This window comes from Bombina bombina, chromosome 6 (genome assembly GCF_027579735.1).
Source record: "Bombina bombina isolate aBomBom1 chromosome 6, aBomBom1.pri, whole genome shotgun sequence".
NCBI classification, from domain to species: Eukaryota; Metazoa; Chordata; class Amphibia; order Anura; family Bombinatoridae; genus Bombina; species Bombina bombina.
Window position 1 is genome coordinate 558349406 of NC_069504.1, and position 21210 is coordinate 558370615.

The 21210-nt window shown below is 42.3% G+C and overlaps 1 protein-coding gene across 1 annotated transcript in view; it reads right to left on the reverse strand.

Moving 5' to 3' along the window:
• RFX7 (regulatory factor X7) overlaps nucleotides 1-21210 on the reverse strand; it is a 592746-nt gene that overhangs the window by 321120 nt on the left and 250416 nt on the right. Inside the window, exon 4 of the mRNA XM_053717507.1 lies at nucleotides 17973-18055. Coding sequence (XP_053573482.1) covers nucleotides 17973-18055 — 83 coding nt within the window. The remainder of the gene's footprint in view (nucleotides 1-17972; nucleotides 18056-21210) is intronic.

The following is a 21210-nucleotide window of genomic DNA, read 5'->3' on the forward strand; positions in this document are numbered from 1 at the left end:
AAAACTCCTGTCTCCTCTCACAACCTCCTTTGTTGAGACTTGCAAGAGAATGACTGGATATGACATGTGAGGGGAGGAGCTATATAGCAGCTCTGCTTGGGTGATCCTCTTGCAACTTCCTGTTGGGGAGAGATATAATCCCATAAGTAATGGATGACCCGTGGACTGACTACACTTAACAAGAGAAAAGGGGAATCATAACCTCCACGAGGTCCCCCAAGAAAGAGAAGTAACACCCAGAACCCGAGGTGGAGCAATCCTAGACCAGCTAGCTAGCTACTATGCCCACCTATATGCTGAAGATGACAACATCTCTCAGAACCCACTCCCAGCCGGGCCAGCCCCAGCAATGTCAGGTCTTAAACAGGGGAACAGAAGTACCCCAAAACCAGCAGAAGAAAGCCAATCCAACAGAGAGCAGGTGCAACCTGATTCCTTAGAACAGACAACGGGACCGTAGAACCAAAGGATCTAGCAAAAAGATCCAACATAGGCTTGACACGTTTCAAATGGAATGTAACAACCCAGAGAAAATATCCCTCGCAGATAGGGAAGCTCACAGGTCCAATCTCCTAATCTAGGAGAAGCCTTAAGAAAGGGACCACATCTCCATAAAAAGGAGACTAAGCTCTCACCCAAGAAGGGAAAAAGGGCTAAAAGGCAGCACCTTCCATCAGTCACAAAGCCACAGGTTAAAGGAGAGATCAATCCCCAACTCAGAAGCCCTGAGAAAGTGATTCCCCTAAAAACTAGCCTGCTAACATGCAACCAATGTGCAATAGTAGCAGCAGTGACACTTCAAGTCCATTCACCTACAGAGCAGTAAATTCAATGGAAACTACAGCAAGTTGACCAAGGAAACCACCTAAGGTGCAAACAAGCCAAATGAGCAACGGCACTCAGAAAACCTGGCAAACCAAGACCAGGTCAAGTAATCCGAGTAAAAGGACATAACCCAAGTTTCCAGGAACTGGGAAACCCCGAAACAACACTGGAGCCTATAGATCCAGTAACAAACAATAAATGAATCCACAAGGGAAAGTGCTGAATGAAACTCAGCAACCGGAAGCCCCAGGGAGAACAGGTCCGAACCCCCAATTGTTAGACAAACAATACCCGCAAAATTAACACCCCGTCTGAATAACAACCCAGACCACAGGGGATACTAGTGAAAAATCCAGAGCATCTTAGATAACGAGAAAAACTCGCCAGTCCCGACCTAAGGAAGAGACCACCTCTTGCCGAAGTCCCACTCTCCAAAGGAGCCAAGGCGGTAAAAGTCGTCCGACGACGCTAAAGCTTCTTGACTCACTAACAGCCTCAGGACAATAAGGCAAGGGGATACCTTTGAGGTCAAAACCACTAGAGAAAAGGCTGGTCTCCACATCACCTCCGTATAAACAGATGATCACAGGGAGAAAAGGGGTGCAAACCAACCCCAGATCCGGGAGAAACCTCAAGCAAACCTAATGAGACCACGCCCAGTGTCCCTAACAGGGAACAAACATCTCCCAGGTCCCTAAAAGGAGACCCTACCATGGAGACCACAAAGGAAGATCAAATGTCTCAGAAACGCAGCTAGACAGTACACAGTCAATATGCAATAGCTGCAGCTGGCTACATTCTGCAACCCAACCGCTGCAAGGCAGCCGAACTATCCTTCAAACTACTAGCTGCTGAGGATAAAGTCCAAAGAACAATCCCCGAGGCTCAAGGAAAAAGGCTAAACCACTCACTCGGCGGTAAGAAGGCGCTAAGCCCTCCAACTCCCCACCACGTGGGGTAGGAACTCTAGGGTCCGACAATACCAGACGCAAAAGAGAATGACGCAGCGAAAACTCCACTGACCCAGTCATCCAAATTAAAGGCAATAAAGGACTGAGACAATCCATTCTGCCTTGTAGACCAACAGGTCCTCTAGAATGCTTAGTTGAATGTAAAAACAAATGATAACATGAGCACTCGACCGGACTAGCCAATCAGAACGACGCCACGTGTCTGAACAGACATGAGACAGAACCGAACCCAACAGGACCTGCCTCCACCCGGGATCCTAACCATCAAGCTGCATAATTCCTCCCTCAGAGGGAAGGAAGAGAAAACAGACAAACATAGGACTAACATGTCCCCAAAACACTTCCGCAGAAGTAACAGAGTATCAATCACAGTTTAAGATTCCCGAAGGAAAATAATAAGCAAATTCAAAGACATCCTAATTGGATAAAAAGAAAATATAAGGCAACCCGTAGGTTAACGCACAATAAGAAAACAGGCCTACCACAGGACCAGCCAAACAGAGCCCTAATCTTGCAAAAAACTGGAAAGGATCTCAAAAAGAACAGTCAAGATATTACATCATCCCCACATGTCTAATGAGGTGCACTATTCGAAGCAGACTGAAAATTCCCGTATCCGAAAAGGATAGGATCATTTAATAACTGAAAAACATGTCTGAGTAAGACGCAACTCTGTAACGAAAGGCACAACACTCCGGAACAGTTACACCCGCAGGGAACTGTACAGGCCCTCCCCAAGGTGGTAAGCATGGGATAATAGGGCACGAGCACAATCGCGCATAAACGTCTGGACTCTGCCGACGAATAATCGCCAAGAATATGTGGAAGCGAAAACGCGCTGCAACCTCCGGGGGGAACAAGCCGTCCTGCGTGGAGGAATAATCATAAGTTGGGTTACCCGCAAGTATGGAGAGGTAGGGAACTCGCCTCTTGGAGGACAGGACCCCCAGAGGCGGATGGCTCAGCTGACCCTTGATTGGTCCAAGGAACCAGGCGCTCTAATACGGCACATCGAACATAACTGATTGACATGTGTCAACAAGGCGAATCCGGATTCTTCCCCGGAGGAAGAATCTGAAATTAGAACAGTCTCACTATCAGAATCCTCCATAAATGAATCTGAAATTTGAACAGTCTCAGCATCAGAATCCTCCATAACTGGAAAAAGAATATGGCAATATCGACTATTTTAAGACAAAACAACGGCACTATTTTAAGACAAAACGGCACCTGACACCCCCAATGGCTGGGGCACTCACCACCTCCTATGAACCAGACCCCTGCGAACTAGAATTTCTCTGTCGCCACACGGTCAGGAATGCGGAAATGGAGGGTGGAATGTAATCACGCCCGGTCAGAAGGTAAACCGTATAGTCCAAAAAAGTGCGCCCAACCATAAGGCCGCGTCACTTCCAAAGACCTTTAAGTTCCAAGCCATGAGCCCATTTAACACTACACATAAGCAGATTGAATCACATAACCAAAATGATTAAAAAAAAACGGTGCTCTGACAAAATGCAGAAAGACATTTGGCCGACGGACATTTGGCCGACGGACATTTGGCCGACGGACATTTGGCCGACGGACATTTGGCCGATGGACATTTGGCCGACGGACATTTGGCCGACGGACATTTGGCCGACAGACATTTGGCCGACAGACATTTGGCCGACAGACATTTGGCCGACAGACAGAAAGCTAAAGAATGTTCCGATTTCGGCCGAGGGCAGATACGTTCCAGAGTGCTCTGTTCTAATCACAGCCTCGGGCGCCGCAACTGCCTCTGGGAACCTTACCATGGGTCCTAGGCCGCACGTTTTGTAATTCTCTGTCTGGGAAACTATCTATCAAATCTATCTATTTATCTATCAAATCTATCTATCTATCTATCTATCGTATCTATCAAATGTATCTATTGCATCTATTGATCTATCTAATCTATGTATCTATCTATCAAATCTATCTATCTCGTGGCCGGACTGTTATGTGACAGCCACTTGTGTTTCGGCCAAGTGTCCGGCCACGAAAAAAACACTGTTCAATAACCCCCCCTCAGGAGATATTAACCCTTGATTCCAAGATACTAAAGGAGACTCACTGAGACCCTTATGTTAAGTTAGTTCCGCAAGGTGGTAGCCATACGGGAAAACATTAGTACCGTACATTCACGAAGAAAAAAAAAATGAAACGATCTTACTGGAATCCACGCCGTGAAACAGTAACACGGCCATTCAAGTGTGACGGATAGTAGCATTGCCTCTGCCATGGACTTGAGAGAAGAAAGCAGGCGTCGGAGTGAAGTTCGACAACGCTGAATGCTTGAGGAGCTGTTAACATGAGTCAGGATGGTTTCGCAGAAAGAGTATTCCTGCATCTCCAGACTCTAACTTTCATCCAAGCCCTCACAGAGAGATTGACAGGATTACTTAAAACTCCTGTCCCATGTCCATAAGAGACAAATTCAATTCTGACACTTCTCTGCCAACCTCCTGGGACGAAAGGTAAAGAATGACTGAGGTATCTTTTTCTCCTCCTGGTGGCCAGGTTCTTATTTCTCAAAAGTAATGAATGCAGCTGTGGACTCTTTCAATTTAAGAAGAAAAGTGTATTACTGTGACGCCGTTAGGATGGCATGAAAACGTCCTATCTTATTTGGCGTTCCTGCAGTTTCCCCTTTCGACTGCTAGGCACGCCGCCATAATCCAATCTCTGCCTTGAAATCATGTGATCGCATCGATGATCTTGTGATTTCATTTTTACCAAAAGTGTTTACATCTGAACTTTGTTCCAATGTTAACACAATTGTACCGACACAAAAGGGTTACATTTTGGAAAAAATAAAACAAATATCTGATTCCTATATATTTACTTCACAAGCTTATGAAATCAAGTGATAAACATGATTTCCATTTTTGCTTGTGCAAAAGATCAATAATATTTGTGCTACAGTCGGGGTACATAGAAATCAAATGTATACCTACGAGGTACTTGCTACAAAAAGGTTGAGAAACACTCCGCTAAAGAATAGTAGTGCGTTTGGCTGAAACTAAAAAAGTACCATCCTCCATTGAATAGTTTCCCAAAACTTTACATAAAAGCAGGCAAAGAAAAACAAAAAAAAACATCCAATTAACCTTAGCATAATAAATAAAAGAGGAGGCCAAGCTATGTGAACTGTCTAAATGTATTTAAACAATAGCCTCAGAAACCGGAAAATACTTTGACGAGTTAGCAAATCAATACCAGATTATTGAAAGGTGTTTTACTCATATGATTTAGAGTCCTGGACATTTAACATACATGAAACCGCCATTAGCAAGAATTAAGATGTTCAAGCTTTAAGGAAGAGTAAAGTCAAAATTAAACTTTGATTATTCAGATAAAGGATACAATTTTAAACAACTTTCCAATTTACTTTGGTTACCAAATTTGCTTTGTTCACATGGTATCTTTTATTGACGAATAAAGGGGCGATTTATCAAAGACTTTCGCCAGCCTTTGAGCCCCTACAGCTGCAGGTTCTCACAAAAGAACCTGGACGCCGTATTTAACAAGCAGCGGTCATCAGTCCGCTGCTTTCCTAACCTCTTCGCCACCTCTAAGGTGGCGAAATTCAATCTCCCCGTCTTGTCCGACCAGGGAGATTGACAGCTACTGCTCGCGCGTGATTGTCTGTGCGCTGGCAGGGGGCGGAATTGCACGAAAGGGCAAAATAGCACTTGTGTGCAATGCTGAGTTCCTCCACACCTGAGCACTTATGAGCCTACCTAGTTTTACTCTTCAATAAAATATACCACGAGAATTAAGCAAATTTAATAACAGAAATAAATTGGAAAGTTGTTTAAAATTGCATGCTCTATCTGAATCATGAAAGTAAAATTTTCACTTTACTGTCCCTTTAAGCCTGAAAGGGGTAGCCTCTATGTTCTGATCAGGCAAAAATACTTACAATGTCTAGGATAGGGCTCAATGAATTTGTTTAAAATCTAGGAGCTAGCCCATAAATTTAGAAGCCAGAAACTGTTGTCCATCCCAATGAGATGTATGTATGTGTATGTACACACCCAACTGGCTACTTAACAACTCCACTTGGCTAAAAAAATTCTGTGAAGAACACTGTCCCCCACACATACATATTACATAATAACCAAATAAAAACATAATTTATGTAAGAACTTACCTGATAAATTCATTTCTTTCATATTAGCAAGAGTCCATGAGCTAGTGACGTATGGGATATACATTCCTACCAGGAGGGGCAAAGTTTCCCAAACCTCAAAATGCCTATAAATACACCCCTCACCACACCCACAATTCAGTTTAACGAATAGCCAAGAAGTGGGGTGATAAAAAAGTGCGAAAGCATATAAAATAAGGAATTGGAATAATTGTGCTTTATACAAAATCATAACCACCACAAAAAAAGGGCGGGCCTCATGGACTCTTGCTAATATGAAAGAAATGAATTTATCAGGTAAGTTCTTACATAAATTATGTTTTCTTTCATGTAATTAGCAAGAGTCCATGAGCTAGTGACGTATGGGATAATGACTACCCAAGATGTGGATCTTTCCACACAAGAGTCACTAGAGAGGGAGGGACAAAATAAAGACAGCCAATTCCTGCTGAAAATAATCCACACCCAAAATAAAGTTTAATGAAAAACATAAGCAGAAGATTCAAACTGAAACCGCTGCCTGAAGAACTTTTCTACCAAAAACTGCTTCAGAAGAAGAAAATACATCAAAATGGTAGAATTTAGTAAAAGTATGCAAAGAGGACCAAGTTGCTGCTTTGCAAATCTGATCAACCGAAGCTTCATTCCTAAATGCCCAGGAAGTAGAAACTGACCTAGTAGAATGAGCTGTAATTTTCTGAGGCAGAGTTTTACCCGACTCAACATAGGCAAGATGAATTAAAGATTTCAACCAAGATGCCAAAGAAATGGCAGAAGCTTTCTGGCCTTTTCTAGAACCGGAAAAGATAACAAATAGACTAGAAGTCTTTCGGAAAGATTTAGTAGCTTTAACATAATATTTCAAAGCTCTAACAACATCCAAAGAATGCAACGATTTCTCCTTAGAATTCTTAGGATTAGGACATAATGAAGGAACCACAATTTCTCTACTAATGTTGTTGGAATTCACAACTTTAGGTAAAAATTCAAAAGAAGTTCGCAACACCGCCTTATCCTGATGAAAAATCAGAAAAGGAGACTCACAAGAAAGAGCAGATAATTCAGAAACTCTTCTGGCAGAAGAGATGGAAAAAAGGAACAAAACTTTCCAAGAAAGTAATTTAATGTCCAATGAATGCATAGGTTCAAATGGAGGAGCTTGAAGCGCCCCCAGAACCAAATTCAAACTCCAAGGAGGAGAAATTGACTTAATGACAGGCTTTATACGAACCAAAGCTTGTACAAAACAATGAATATCAGGAAGAATAGCAATCTTTCTGTGAAAAAGAACAGAAAGAGCGGAGATTTGTCCTTTCAAGGAACTTGCAGACAAACCCTTATCTAAACCATCCTGAAGAAACTGTAAAACTCTCGGTATTCTAAAAGAATGCCAAGAAAAATGATGAGAAAGACACCAAGAAATATAAGTCTTCCAGACTCTATAATATATCTCTCTAGATACAGATTTACGAGCCTGTAACATAGTATTAACCACAGAGTCAGAGAAACCTCTGTGACCAAGAATCAAGCGTTCAATCTCCATACCTTTAAATTTAAGGATTTCAGATCCTGATGGAAAAAAGGACCTTGAGACAGAAGGTCTGGTCTTAACGGAAGAGTCCACAGTTGGCAAGAGGCCATCCGGACAAGATCCGCATACCAAAACCTGTGAGGCCATGCTGGAGCTACCAGCAGAACAAACGAGCATTCCTTCAGAATCTTGGAGATTACTCTTGGAAGAAGAACTAGAGGCGGAAAGATATAGGCAGGATGATACTTCCAAGGAAGTGATAATGCATCCACTGCCTCCGCCTGAGGATCCCGGGATCTGGACAGATAAATGGGAAGTTTCTTGTTTAGATGAGACGCCATCAGATCTATTTCTGGAAGTTCCCACATTTGAACAATCTGAAGAAATACCTCTGGGTGAAGAGACCATTCGCCCGGATGCAACGTTTGGCGACTGAGATAATCCGCTTCCCAATTGTCTATACCTGGGATATGAACCGCAGAGAGTAGACAGGAGCTGGATTCCGCCCAAACCAGAATTCGAGATACTTCTTTCATAGCTAGAGGACTGTGAGTCCCTCCTTGATGATTGATATATGCCACAGTTGTGACATTGTCTGTCTGAAAACAAATGAACGATTCTCTCTTCAGAAGAGGCCAAAACTGAAGAGCTCTGAAAATTGCACGGAGTTCCAAAATATTGATCGGTAATCTCACCTCCTGAGATTCCCAAACTCCTTGTGCCGTCAGAGATCCTCACACAGCTCCCCAACCTGTGAGACTTGCATCTGTTGAAATTACAGTCCAGGTCGGAAGCACAAAAGAAGCCCCCTGAATTAAACGATGGTGATCTGTCCACCACGTTAGAGAGTGTCGAACAATCGGTTTTAAAAATATTAATTGAGATATCTTTGTGTAATCCTTGCACCATTGATTCAACATACAGAGCTGAAGAGGTCGCATGTGAAAACGAGCAAAGGGGATCGCGTCCGATGCAGCAGTCATAAGACCTAGAATTTCCATGCATAAGGCTACCGAAGGGAATGATTGTGACTGAAGGTTTCGACAAGCTGTAATTAATTTTAGACGTCTCTTGTCTGTTAAAGACAGAGTCATGGACACTGAATCCATCTGGAAACCCAGAAAGGTTACCCTTGTCTGAGGAATCAATGAACTTTTTGGTAAATTGATCCTCCAACCATGATTTTGAAGAAACAACACAAGTCGATTCGTATGAGATTCTGCTAAATGTAAAGACTGAGCAAGTACCAAGATATCGTCCAAATAAGGAAATACCACAATACCCTGTTCTCTAATTACAGACAGAAGGGCACCGAGAACCTTTGTAAAAATTCTTGGAGCTGTAGCTAGGCCAAACGGCAGAGCCACAAACTGGTAATGCTTGTCCAGAAAAGAGAATCTCAGGAACTGATAATAATCTGGATGAATCGGAATATGCAGATATGCATCCTGTAAATCTATTGTGGACATATAATTCCCTTGCTGAACAAAAGGCAAGATAGTCCTTACAGTTACCATCTTGAACGTTGGTATCCTTACATAACGATTCAATATTTTTAGATCCAGAACTGGTCTGAAGGAATTCTCCTTCTTTGGTACAATGAAGAGATTTGAATAAAACCCCATCCCCTGTTCCGGAACTGGAACTGGCATAATTACTCCAGTCAACTCTAGATCTGAAACACAATTCAGAAATGCTTGAGCTTTTACTGGATTTACTGGGACACGGGAAAGAAAAAATCTCTTTGCAGGAGGTCTCATCTTGAAACCAATTCTGTACCCTTCTGAAACAATGTTCTGAATCCAAGGATTGTGAACAGAATTGATCCAAATTTCCTTGAAAAAACGTAACCTGCCCCCTACCAGCTGAGCTGGAATGAGGGCCGCACCTTCATGTGGACTTAGAAGCAGGCTTTGCCTTTCTAGCTGGCTTGGATTTATTCCAGACTGGAGATGGTTTCCAAACTGAAACTGCTCCTGAGGATGAAGGATCAGGCTTTTGTTCTTTGTTGAAACGAAAGGAACGAAAACGATTATTAGCCCTGTTTTTACCTTTAGATTTTTTATCCTGTGGTAAAAAAGTTCCTTTCCCACCAGTAACAGTTGAAATAATAGAATCCAACTGAGAACCAAATAATTTGTTACCCTGGAAAGAAATAGAAAGTAAAGTTGATTTAGAAGCCATATCAGCATTCCAAGTTTTAAGCCATAAAGCTCTTCTAGCTAAAATAGCTAGAGACATAAACCTGACATCAACTCTGATAATATCAAAAATGGCATCACAGATAAAATTATTAGCATGCTGAAGAATAATAATAATATCATGAGAATCATGATGTGTTACTTGTTGCGCTAAAGTTTCCAACCAAAAAGTTGAAGCTGCAGCAACATCAGCCAAAGATATAGCAGGTCTAAGAAGATTACCTGAACACAGATAAGCTTTTCTTAGAAAGGATTCAATTTTCCTATCTAAAGGATCCTTAAACGAAGTACCATCTGACGTAGGAATAGTAGTACGTTTAGCAAGGGTAGAAATAGCCCCATCAACTTTAGGGATTTTGTCCCAAAATTCTAATCTGTCAGACGGCACAGGATATAATTGCTTAAAACGTTTAGAAGGAGTAAATGAATTACCCAATTTATCCCATTCTTTGGAAATTACTGCAGAAATAGCATTAGGAACAGGAAAAACTTCTGGAATAACCACAGGAGCTTTAAATACCTTATCCAAACGTTTAGAATTAGTATCAAGAGGACCAGAATCCTCTATTTCTAAAGCAATTAGTACTTCTTTAAGTAAAGAACGAATAAATTCCATTTTAAATAAATATGAAGATTTATCAGCATCAACCTCTGAGACAGAATCCTCTGAACCAGAAGAGTCATCAGAATCAGAATGATGATGTTCATTTAAAAATTCATCTGTAGGGAGAGAAGTTTTAAAAGATTTTTTTACGTTTACTAGAAGGAGAAATAACAGACATAGCCTTCTTTATGGATTCAGAAACAAAATCTCTTATGTTATCAGGAACATTCTGCACCTTAGATGTTGAAGGAACTGCAACAGGCAATGGTACTTTACTAAAGGAAATATTATCTGCATTAACAAGTTTGTCATGACAATCAATACAAACAACAGCCGGAGGAATAGCTACCAAAAATTTACAGCAGATACACTTAGCTTTGGTAGATCCAGCACTAGACAGCGATTTTCCTGTAGTATCTTCTGACTCAGATGCAACGTGGGACATCTTGCAATATGTAATAGAAAAAACAACATATAAAGCAAAATTGATCAAATTCCTTAAATGACAGTTTCAGGAATGGGAAAGAATGCCAAGAACAAGCTTCTAGCAACCAGAAGCAATAAAAAAAAACAGAATTTATGTTTACCTGATAAATTACTTTCTCCAACGGTGTGTCCGGTCCACGGCGTCATCCTTACTTGTGGGATATTCTCCTCCCCAACAGGAAATGGCAAAGAGCCCAGCAAAGCTGGTCACATGATCCCTCCTAGGCTCCGCCTTCCCCAGTCATTCGACCGACGTAAAGGAGGAATATTTGCATAGGAGAAATCATATGATACCGTGGTGACTGTAGTTAGAGAAAATAAATCATCAGACCTGATTAAAAAACCAGGGCGGGCCGTGGACCGGACACACCGTTGGAGAAAGTAATTTATCAGGTAAACATAAATTCTGTTTTCTCCAACATAGGTGTGTCCGGTCCACGGCGTCATCCTTACTTGTGGGAACCAATACCAAAGCTTTAGGACACGGATGATGGGAGGGAGCAAATCAGGTCACCTAGATGGAAGGCACCACGGCTTGCAAAACCTTTCTCCCAAAAATAGCCTCAGAAGAAGCAAAAGTATCAAATTTGTAAAATTTGGTAAAAGTGTGCAGTGAAGACCAAGTCGCTGCCTTACATATCTGATCAACAGAAGCCTCGTTCTTGAAGGCCCATGTGGAAGCCACGGCCCTAGTGGAATGAGCTGTGATTCTTTCAGGAGGCTGCCGTCCGGCAGTCTCATAAGCCAATCTGATGATGCTTTTAAGCCAAAAAGAGAGAGAGGTAGAAGTTGCTTTTTGACCTCTCCTTTTACCAGAATAAACAACAAACAAGGAAGATGTTTGTCTGAAATCCTTTGTAGCCTCTAAATAGAATTTTAGAGCACGAACTACATCCAAATTGTGCAACAAACGTTCCTTCTTTGAAACTGGATTCGGACACAAAGAAGGCACGACTATCTCCTGGTTAATATTTTTGTTAGAAACAACTTTCGGAAGAAAACCAGGTTTAGTACGCAAAACCACCTTATCTGCATGGAACACCAGATAAGGAGGAGAACACTGCAGAGCAGATAACTCTGAAACTCTTCTAGCAGAAGAAATTGCAACCAAAAACAAAACTTTCCAAGATAATAACTTGATATCAACGGAATGTAGGGGTTCAAACGGAACCCCCTGAAGAACTGAAATTACTAAATTGAGACTCCAAGGAGGAGTCAAAGGTTTGTAAACAGGCTTGATTCTAACCAGAGCCTGAACAAAAGCTTGAACATCTGGCACAGCCGCCAGCTTTTTGTGAAGTAAAACAGATAAAGCAGAAATCTGTCCCTTCAAAGAACTTGCAGATAATCCTTTCTCCAAACCTTCTTGAAGAAAGGATAGAATCTTAGGAATTTTTATCTTGTTCCATGGGAATCCTTTAGATTCACACCAACAGATATATTTTTTCCATATTTTATGGTAGATTTTTCTAGTTACAGGCTTTCTGGCCTGAACAAGAGTATCAATGACAGAATCTGAGAACCCTCGCTTTGATAAAATCAAGCGTTCAATCTCCAAGCAGTCAGTTGGAGTGAGGCCAGATTCGGATGTTCGAACGGACCTTGAACAAGAAGGTCCTGTCTCAAAGGTAGCTTCCATGGTGGAGCCGATGACATATTCACCAGATCTGCATACCAAGTCCTGCGTGGCCACGCAGGAGCTATCAAGATCACCGATACCCTCTCCTGTTTGATCCTGGCTACCAGCCTGGGAATGAGAGGAAACGGTGGGAACACATAAGCTAGGTTGAAGCTCCAAGCTGCTACTAGTGCATCCACTAGAGTCGCCTTGGGATCCCTGGATCTGGACCCGTAGCAAGGAACCTTGAAGTTCTGACGAGACGCCATCAGATCCATGTCTGGAATGCCCCACAATTGAATTATTTGGGCAAAGATTTCCGGATGGAGTTCCCACTCCCCCGGATGAAATGTCTGACGACTCAGAAAATCCGCTTCCCAATTTTCCACTCCTGGGATGTGGATTGCAGACAAGTGGCAGGAGTGAGTCTCCGCCCATTGAATTATTTTGGTCACTTCTTCCATCGCCAGGGAACTCCTTGTTCCCCCCTGATGGTTGATATACGCAACAGTCGTCATGTTGTCTGATTGAAACCGTATGAATTTGGCCTTTGCTAGCTGAGGCCAAGCCTTGAGAGCATTGAATATCGCTCTCAGTTCCAGAATATTTATCGGGAGAAGAGATTCTTCCCGAGACCAAAGACCCTGAGCTTTCAGGGGTTCCCAGACCGCGCCCCAGCCCACCAGACTGGCGTCGGTCGTGACAATGACCCACTCTGGTCTGCGGAAGCTCATCCCTTGTGACAGGTTGTCCAGGGTCAGCCACCAACGGAGTGAATCTCTGGTCCTCTGATCTACTTGTATCGTCGGAGACAAGTCTGTATAATCCCCATTCCACTGACTGAGCATGCACAGTTGTAATGGTCTTAGATGAATTCGCGCAAAAGGAACTATGTCCATTGCCGCGACCATCAAACCTATTACTTCCATGCACTGCGCTATGGAAGGAAGAAGAACAGAATGAAGTACTTGACAAGAGCTTAGAAGTTTTGATTTTCTGGCCTCTGTCAGAAAAATCCTCATTTCTAAGGAGTCTATTATTGTTCCCAAGAAGGGAACTCTTGTTGACGGAGATAGAGAACTTTTTTCTACGTTCACTTTCCACCCATGAGATCTGAGAAAGGCCAGGACAATGTCCGTATGAGCCTTTGCTTGTGGTAGAGACGACGCTTGAATCAGTATGTCGTCCAAGTAAGGTACTACTGCAATGCCCCTTGGTCTTAGCACCGCTAGAAGGGACCCTAGTACCTTTGTGAAAATTCTTGGAGCAGTGGCTAATCCGAATGGAAGTGCCACAAACTGGTAATGCTTGTCCAGAAAGGCGAACCTTAGGAACCGATGATGTTCCTTGTAGATAGGAATATGTAGATACGCATCCTTTAAATCCACCGTGGTCATGAATTGACCTTCCTGGATGGTAGGAAGAATTGTCCGAATGGTTTCCATTTTGAACGATGGAACCTTGAGAAATTTGTTTAGGATCTTGAGATCTAAGATTGGTCTGAATGTTCCCTCTTTTTTGGGAACTATGAACAGATTGGAGTAGAATCCCATCCCTTGTTCTCCTAATGGAACCGGATGAATCACTCCCATTTTTAACAGGTCTTCTACACAATGTAAGAATGCCTGTCTTTTTATGTGGTCTGAAGACAATTGAGACCTGTGGAACCTCCCCCTTGGGAGTAGTTCCTTGAATTCCAGAAGATAACCTTGGGAGACTATTTCTAGCGCCCAAGGATCCAGAACATCTCTTGCCCAAGCCTGAGCGAAGAGAGAAAGTCTGCCCCCCACCAGATCCGGTCCCGGATCGGGGGCCAACATCTCATGCTGTCTTGGTAGCAGTGGCAGGTTTCTTGGCCTGCTTACCTTTGTTCCAGCCTTGCATTGGCCTCCAGGCTGGCTTGGTTTGAGAAGTATTACCCTCTTGCTTAGAGGATGTAGAACTTGAGGCTGGTCCGTTTCTGCGAAAGGGACGAAAATTTGGTTTATTTTTAGCCTTAAAAGACCTATCCTGAGGAAGGGCGTGGCCCTTACCCCCAGTGATATCTGAAATAATCTCTTTCAAGTCAGGGCCAAACAGCGTTTTCCCCTTGAAAGGTATGTTAAGCAATTTGTTCTTGGAAGACGCATCCGCTGACCAAGATTTTAGCCAAAGCGCTCTGCGCGCCACAATAGCAAACCCTGAATTTTTCGCCGCTAATCTAGCTAATTGCAAAGTGGCGTCTAAAGTAAAAGAGTTAGCCAATTTAAGAGCGTGAACTCTGTCCATAATCTCCTCATAAGAATTATCTTTATCGAGCGACTTTTCTAGTTCATCGAACCAGAAACACGCTGCTGTAGTGACAGGAACAATGCATGAAATTGGTTGTAGAAGGTAACCTTGCTGAACAAACATCTTTTTAAGCAAACCCTCTAATTTTTTATCCATAGGATCTTTGAAAGCACAACTATCTTCTATAGGGATAGTAGTGCGTTTGTTTAGAGTAGAAACCGCCCCCTCGACCTTGGGGACTGTCTGCCATAAGTCCTTTCTGGGGTCGACCATCGGAAACAATTTCTTAAATATAGGGGGAGGGACAAAAGGTATGCCGGGCCTTTCCCATTCTTTGTTTACAATGTCCGCCACCCGCTTGGGTATAGGAAAAGCTTCGGGGGGCCCCGGGACCTCTAGGAACTTGTCCATCTTACATAATTTCTCTGGAATGACCAAATTGTCACAATCATCCAGAGTAGACAACCCCTCCTTAAGCAGAGCGCGGAGATGTTCCAATTTAAATTTGAATGTAATCACATCAGGTTCAGCTTGTTGAGAAATTTTCCCTGAATCTGAAATTTCTCCCTCAGACAAAACCTCCCTGGCCCCCTCAGACTGGTGTAGGGGCATGTCAGAACCATTATCATCAGCGTCCTCATGCTCTTCAGTATTTTCTAAAACAGAGCAGTCGCGCTTTCGCTGATAAGTGGGCATTTTGGCTAAAATGTTTTTGATAGAATTATCCATTACAGCCGTTAATTGTTGCATAGTAAGGAGAATTGGCGCACTAGATGTACTAGGGGCCTCCTGTGTGGGCAAGACTGGCGTAGACGAAGGAGGGGATGATGCAGTACCATGCTTACTCCCCTCACTTGAGGAATCATCTTGGGCATCATTTTCTCTAAATTGTTTGTCACATACATCACATCTATTTAAATGAAAAGGAACCTTGGCTTCCTCACATACAGAACATAGTCTATCTGATAGTTCAGACATGTTAAACAGGCATAAACTTGATAACAAAGTACAAAAAACGTTTTAAAATAAAACCGTTACTGTCACTTTAAATTTTAAACTGAACACACTTTATTACTGAATATGTGAAAAAGTATGAAGGAATTGTTCAAAATTCACCAAAATTTCACCACAGTGTCTTAAAGCCTTAAAAGTATTGCACACCAAATTTGAAAGCTTTAACTCTTAAAATAACGGAACCGGAGCCGTTTTTATATTTAACCCCTATACAGTCCCTGGTATCTGCTTTGCTGAGACCCAACCAAGCCCAGAGGGGAATACGATACCAAATGACGCCTTCAGTAAGCTTTTTCTATGTATCTGAGCTCCTCACACATGCATCTGCATGCCTTGCTTCCCAAAAACAACTGCGCATTAGTGGCGCGAAAATGAGGCTCTGCCTATGATTAGAGAAGGCCCCCAGTGAAAAAGGTGTCCAATACAGTGCCTGCCGTTTCTTTAACATAATTCCCAAGAATAAAATAACTCCTCAAAGCTATAAACTATTAAAAATGCTTATAAATCAATCGTTTTAGCCCAGAAAAATGTCTACCAGTCTTTAAAGCCCTTGTGAAGCCCTTTATTCTTATTTAATAAAAATGGCTTACCGGATCCCATAGGGAAAATGACAGCTTCCAGCATTACCAAGTCTTGTTAGAAATGTGTCATACCTCAAGCAGCAAAAGTCTGCTCACTGTTTCCCCCAACTGAAGTTAATTCCTCTCAACAGTCCTGTGTGGAAACAGCCATCGATTTTAGTAACGGTTGCTAAAATCATTTTCCTCTTACAAACAGAAATCTTCATCTCTTTTCTGTTTCAGAGTAAATAGTACATACCAGCACTATTTTAAAATAACAAACTCTTGATTGAAGAATAAAAACTACATTTAAACACCAAAAAACTCTAAGCCATCTCCGTGGAGATGTTGCCTGTGCAACGGCAAAGAGAATGACTGGGGAAGGCGGAGCCTAGGAGGGATCATGTGACCAGCTTTGCTGGGCTCTTTGCCATTTCCTGTTGGGGAGGAGAATATCCCACAAGTAAGGATGACGCCGTGGACCGGACACACCTATGTTGGAGAAATGAGACTTAAATAATGTGGAGATAAAAGCGACGCCCATATTTTTTAGCGCCAAATCAGACGCCCACATTATTTGGCGCCTAAATGCTTTTGGCGCCAAAATGACGCCACATCCGGAACGCCGACATCTTTGGCGCAAAATAACGTAAAAAAAAATTACGCAACTTCCGGCGACACGTATGACGCCGGAAACGGAAAAGAATTTTTGCGCCAAAAAGTCCGCGCCAAGAATGACGCAATAAAATGAAGCATTTTCAGCCCCCGCGAGCCTAACAGCCCACAGGGAAAAAAGTGTCAAATTTTTGAAGGTAAGAAAAAAATGATTAATTCAAATGCATTATCCCAAATATGAAACTGACTGTCTGAAAAATAAGGAAAGTTGAACATTCTGAGTCAAGGCAAATAAATGTTTGAATACATATATTTAGAACTTTATAAACAAAGTGCCCAACCATAGCTTTGAGTGTCACAGAAAATAAGATTTACTTACCCCCGGACACTCATATACATGTTTGTAGAAAGCCAAACCAGTACTGAAACGAGAATCAGCAGAGGTAATGGTATATATAAGAGTATATCGTCGATCTGAAAAGGGAGGTAAGAGATGAATCTCTACGACCGATAACAGAGAACCTATGAAATAGACCCCGTAGAAGGAGATCACTGCATTCAAATAGGCAATACTCTCCTCACATCCCTCTGACATTCACTGCACGCTGAGAGGAAAACCGGGCTCCAACTTGCTGCGGAGCGCATATCAACGTAGAATCTAGCACAAACTTACTTCACCACCTCCATCGGAGGCAAAGTTTGTAAAACTGAATTGTGGGTGTGGTGAGGGGTGTATTTATAGGCATTTTGAGGTTTGGGAAACTTTGCCCCTCCTGGTAGGAATGTATATCCCATATGTCACTAGCTCATGGACTCTTGCTAATTACATGAAAGAAATTAGTTTTTGTACTTCACAGTATAGCTGCTCCATGCTAAATTTTAGGTGCAGCTTGTGACAGCTTTCAGGGGGAAGTGGGGGTCACCCATTAGTGTCTTGGGGGCCAGAGCTCCAGGGTGCAAATTTTAAGGTGCCAGTGGCTCCCTGGCGCCTGGGTTTGTCAAGCCCTGCTTTAGAAAATTGAATATCTTATTGTCTCCCACACAATTTAAACTTTTTTTAATAACAAAAAGGAAATATCAAGTTAAAATGACTATTCACCTTTTCTCCACATTGCTAGGACCAGAAGGCAGTTGGAGGTAGAGGTAGAGTTTCTCAAGGTCTGTAAACTTCTCAACTTCTTCCTAGAAAATAAAATATACGTAAGACTAAAAGCGCTTTGTGACATATACAGTTACAATTTTTTTTAATAACAGTTTGAAGATCAATAAAATATTACACTGTTATAGAAAAACTAAGGTACAGGTTACAAGTAGAGCTTAAGTGTGAACTCTTACTAGAAGCCTGCGTCGGGTAGCACTCATATTACAAGTAAAGATTTTCTATTTGCACTCTAACCTGATGAATATTGCATGCGATTACCTGGTCCTTCATGGAAGTCAATGGAGCCAAAAAAGTGTGTTTGTGGGGACGGGGACGGGGACGGGGGGGGGGGGGGTGCACCCTACTCGCGCGCAAACCTGATTGCATATTCTCAAGTGCCTTAACCCGACATGAAAATATGAATATTTCACATTCCAATATTCTTCACATAGAAGAATATGTTCTATTTAGTCATTAATACATATTTCTACATACATCTGATGGTATATTGGTACAATATATATTTACACCTATATATTTACATGATTATATATAGGTATAGATTCTGCTCACTCCTGTGGAGTTAACACCGATTGGCTAAAATGTTATCTATATGACACACATGAACCAGGGTTTTCTATATGTGGAAAAACTGTCAAAATGAACTGAGACAAGAAATGGCCTTTAAGGGCTTAGCAATTAGCATATGAGCCTACCTCTAGGTTTAGCTTTCAACAAAGAATACCAAGAGAGCAAATTTGATAATAAAAGTAAATTGGAAAGTTGTTTAAAACTGCATGCCCTATTTGAATCATGAAAGCTTAAGTTTGACTTGACTGTCCCTTTAAGTGCACCCATATAAATTATACACTTATTTATTTATTTTTTTAACATACAGAGATTTCTTGTGATACTGTATATTGGTAGAGCATGCAAAAACTTTTTTTTTATATATTCTTTTTTTTTTTAAAAAAAAAGCTCTCCAATTTACTTCCATTATCAAACTGTGCACAGTCTTTTTATATGCACACTTTCTGAAGCACCAGCCTGTACTGATACAGGGGGGGAGCGAAATTAAATTTTATTGGAAAAATGCCAGAATAACAAATTATGCTTACCAGATAATTTCCTTTCCTTCTGTACAGGTAGAGTCCACAACTGCATTCCTTACTTGTGGGAAATACTGAACCTGGCCAGCAGGAGGAGGCAAAGACACCCCAACCAAAGGCTTAAATACCTCCCCCACTTCCCTCATCCCCCAGTCATTCTGCCGAGGAAACAAGGAACAGTAGGAAAAATATCAGGGTGAAAAAGGTGCCAGAAGAAAAAAAATTTGGGCCGCCCATCGGAGAACACGTGTGGGAGCTGTGGACTCTCCCTGTACAGAAGGAAAGAAAATTATCTGGTAAGCATAATTTATATTTTCCTTCTTAATACAGGGAGGGTCCACAGCTGCATTCCTTACTTGTGGGAAATTATACCCAAGCTCTAGTGGACACTGAATGCTAATGGGAGGGTAAAAAAGAGGCGGCCCTTAATCTGAGGGCACCACAAACTGCAAAACCTTTCACCCGAAGGCTTCTTCAGCAGAAGCAAAAACATCAAACTTGTAAAATTTGGAAAAAGTATGTAGGAAGGACCAGGTATCTGCCTCACATATCTGATCCAAAGAGGCCTTATTCTTGAAGGCCCAAGAGGAAGCCATAGCTCTCAAAGAATGAGCCATAATCCTCTGAGGAGGCTTAAGACCCACTGACTCATATGCTAAGCAGATGATACACCTCAACCAAAAAGATAAGAAAGTCGAAGAGGCCCTCTGACCCCTACGCTTCCCAGAATAGATAATAAACAGAAAGAAACAAAACAAGTTTGTCTAAATTCCTTTGTAGCCTTAATATAGAGCTTCACGACACGAACCACATCCAGATTATGCAGTAAACGATCCTTTGATGAAGAAGGATTTAGGACATAAGAAAGGAACCACAATTTCCTGATTGATGTTGTGATTTGAGACAACCTTAGAAAGAAATCCTAACCTGGTCCGTAGAACAGCCTTATCAGCATGGAACGCCATATAAGAAGGGTCGCATTGCAAGGCAGAAATCTCAGGGACTCTGCGTGCAGAAGCAATAGCTAGTAGAAAAAGAACCTTCCAAGACAAACAACTTAATGTCAAACTCATGCATAGGCTCAAATCAGAGCATGTTGCAAAACTTTTAAGACCAAGATTTAAACTCTAAGGAGGAGCATTAGATCTAAGCACCGGTCTGATCCTAGTCAGAACCTCAACAAAGACTGTACATCCGGGAGCTTAGCGAGCCTCTTGTGCGGTAAAAGCAGACAGGGACGAAATCTGTCCCTTCAAGGAACAAGCTGAGAGGCCTTTATCCAGTCCAACCTGGAGAAAAGAATGCTGGCCACCTTTACTTTGTGCCAGGACAAACCACGCTCTTCACACCAGAATAAGTAGGTCCTCCACATCTTACTATAGATGCGACGAGGCTTACGAGCTTGAATGAGAGTATCAATAACACTCTCAGAAAACCCTCTCTTAGCTAAGACTAAGCATTCAATCTCCACGCAGTCAGCCTCAGAGAATCTAGATTTCAATGAAGAAAGGGGCCTTGTTCCAGCAGATCCCTGTGATAAGGTAACCTCCAAGGAGGAGATGATGACATTCCAACTAGATCCGCGAACCATATCCTTCGCGAACACAATGGAGCAATCAGTATCACTGACGCCTGCTCCTGTATGATTCGAGCCACCACTCATCTATTAGCTCCGCCTGAGGATCCCTGGACCTCGACCCATATCTGGGTAGCTTGGTATTGAGACGGGACGCCATGAGATCTATCTCCAGCGTTCCCCACCTGTCGAAATATGGATCGCTGTCAGCGAACAGTGGTGATCCGAGATACTTCTCTCATTGCTAGGGAGCTTCTCGTTCCCCCCTGATGGTTGATGTAAGCCACTAAGGTTATATTGTCTGATTGAAATCAGATAAATTGGGACGAGCCCAGTAGGGGCTAAGCCTTCAGAGCATTTAATATTGCCTGAATATCTAGAATGTTGAACGAGAGGGAGCTCTCCTCTTGCGTCCACAGGCCCTGCACCTTCTTGGCGCCCAAAACAGGTCCCCATCCTGACAGACTTGGGTCCGTAGTCACAATCACCCAGGAGGGTCTTAAAAAGGATG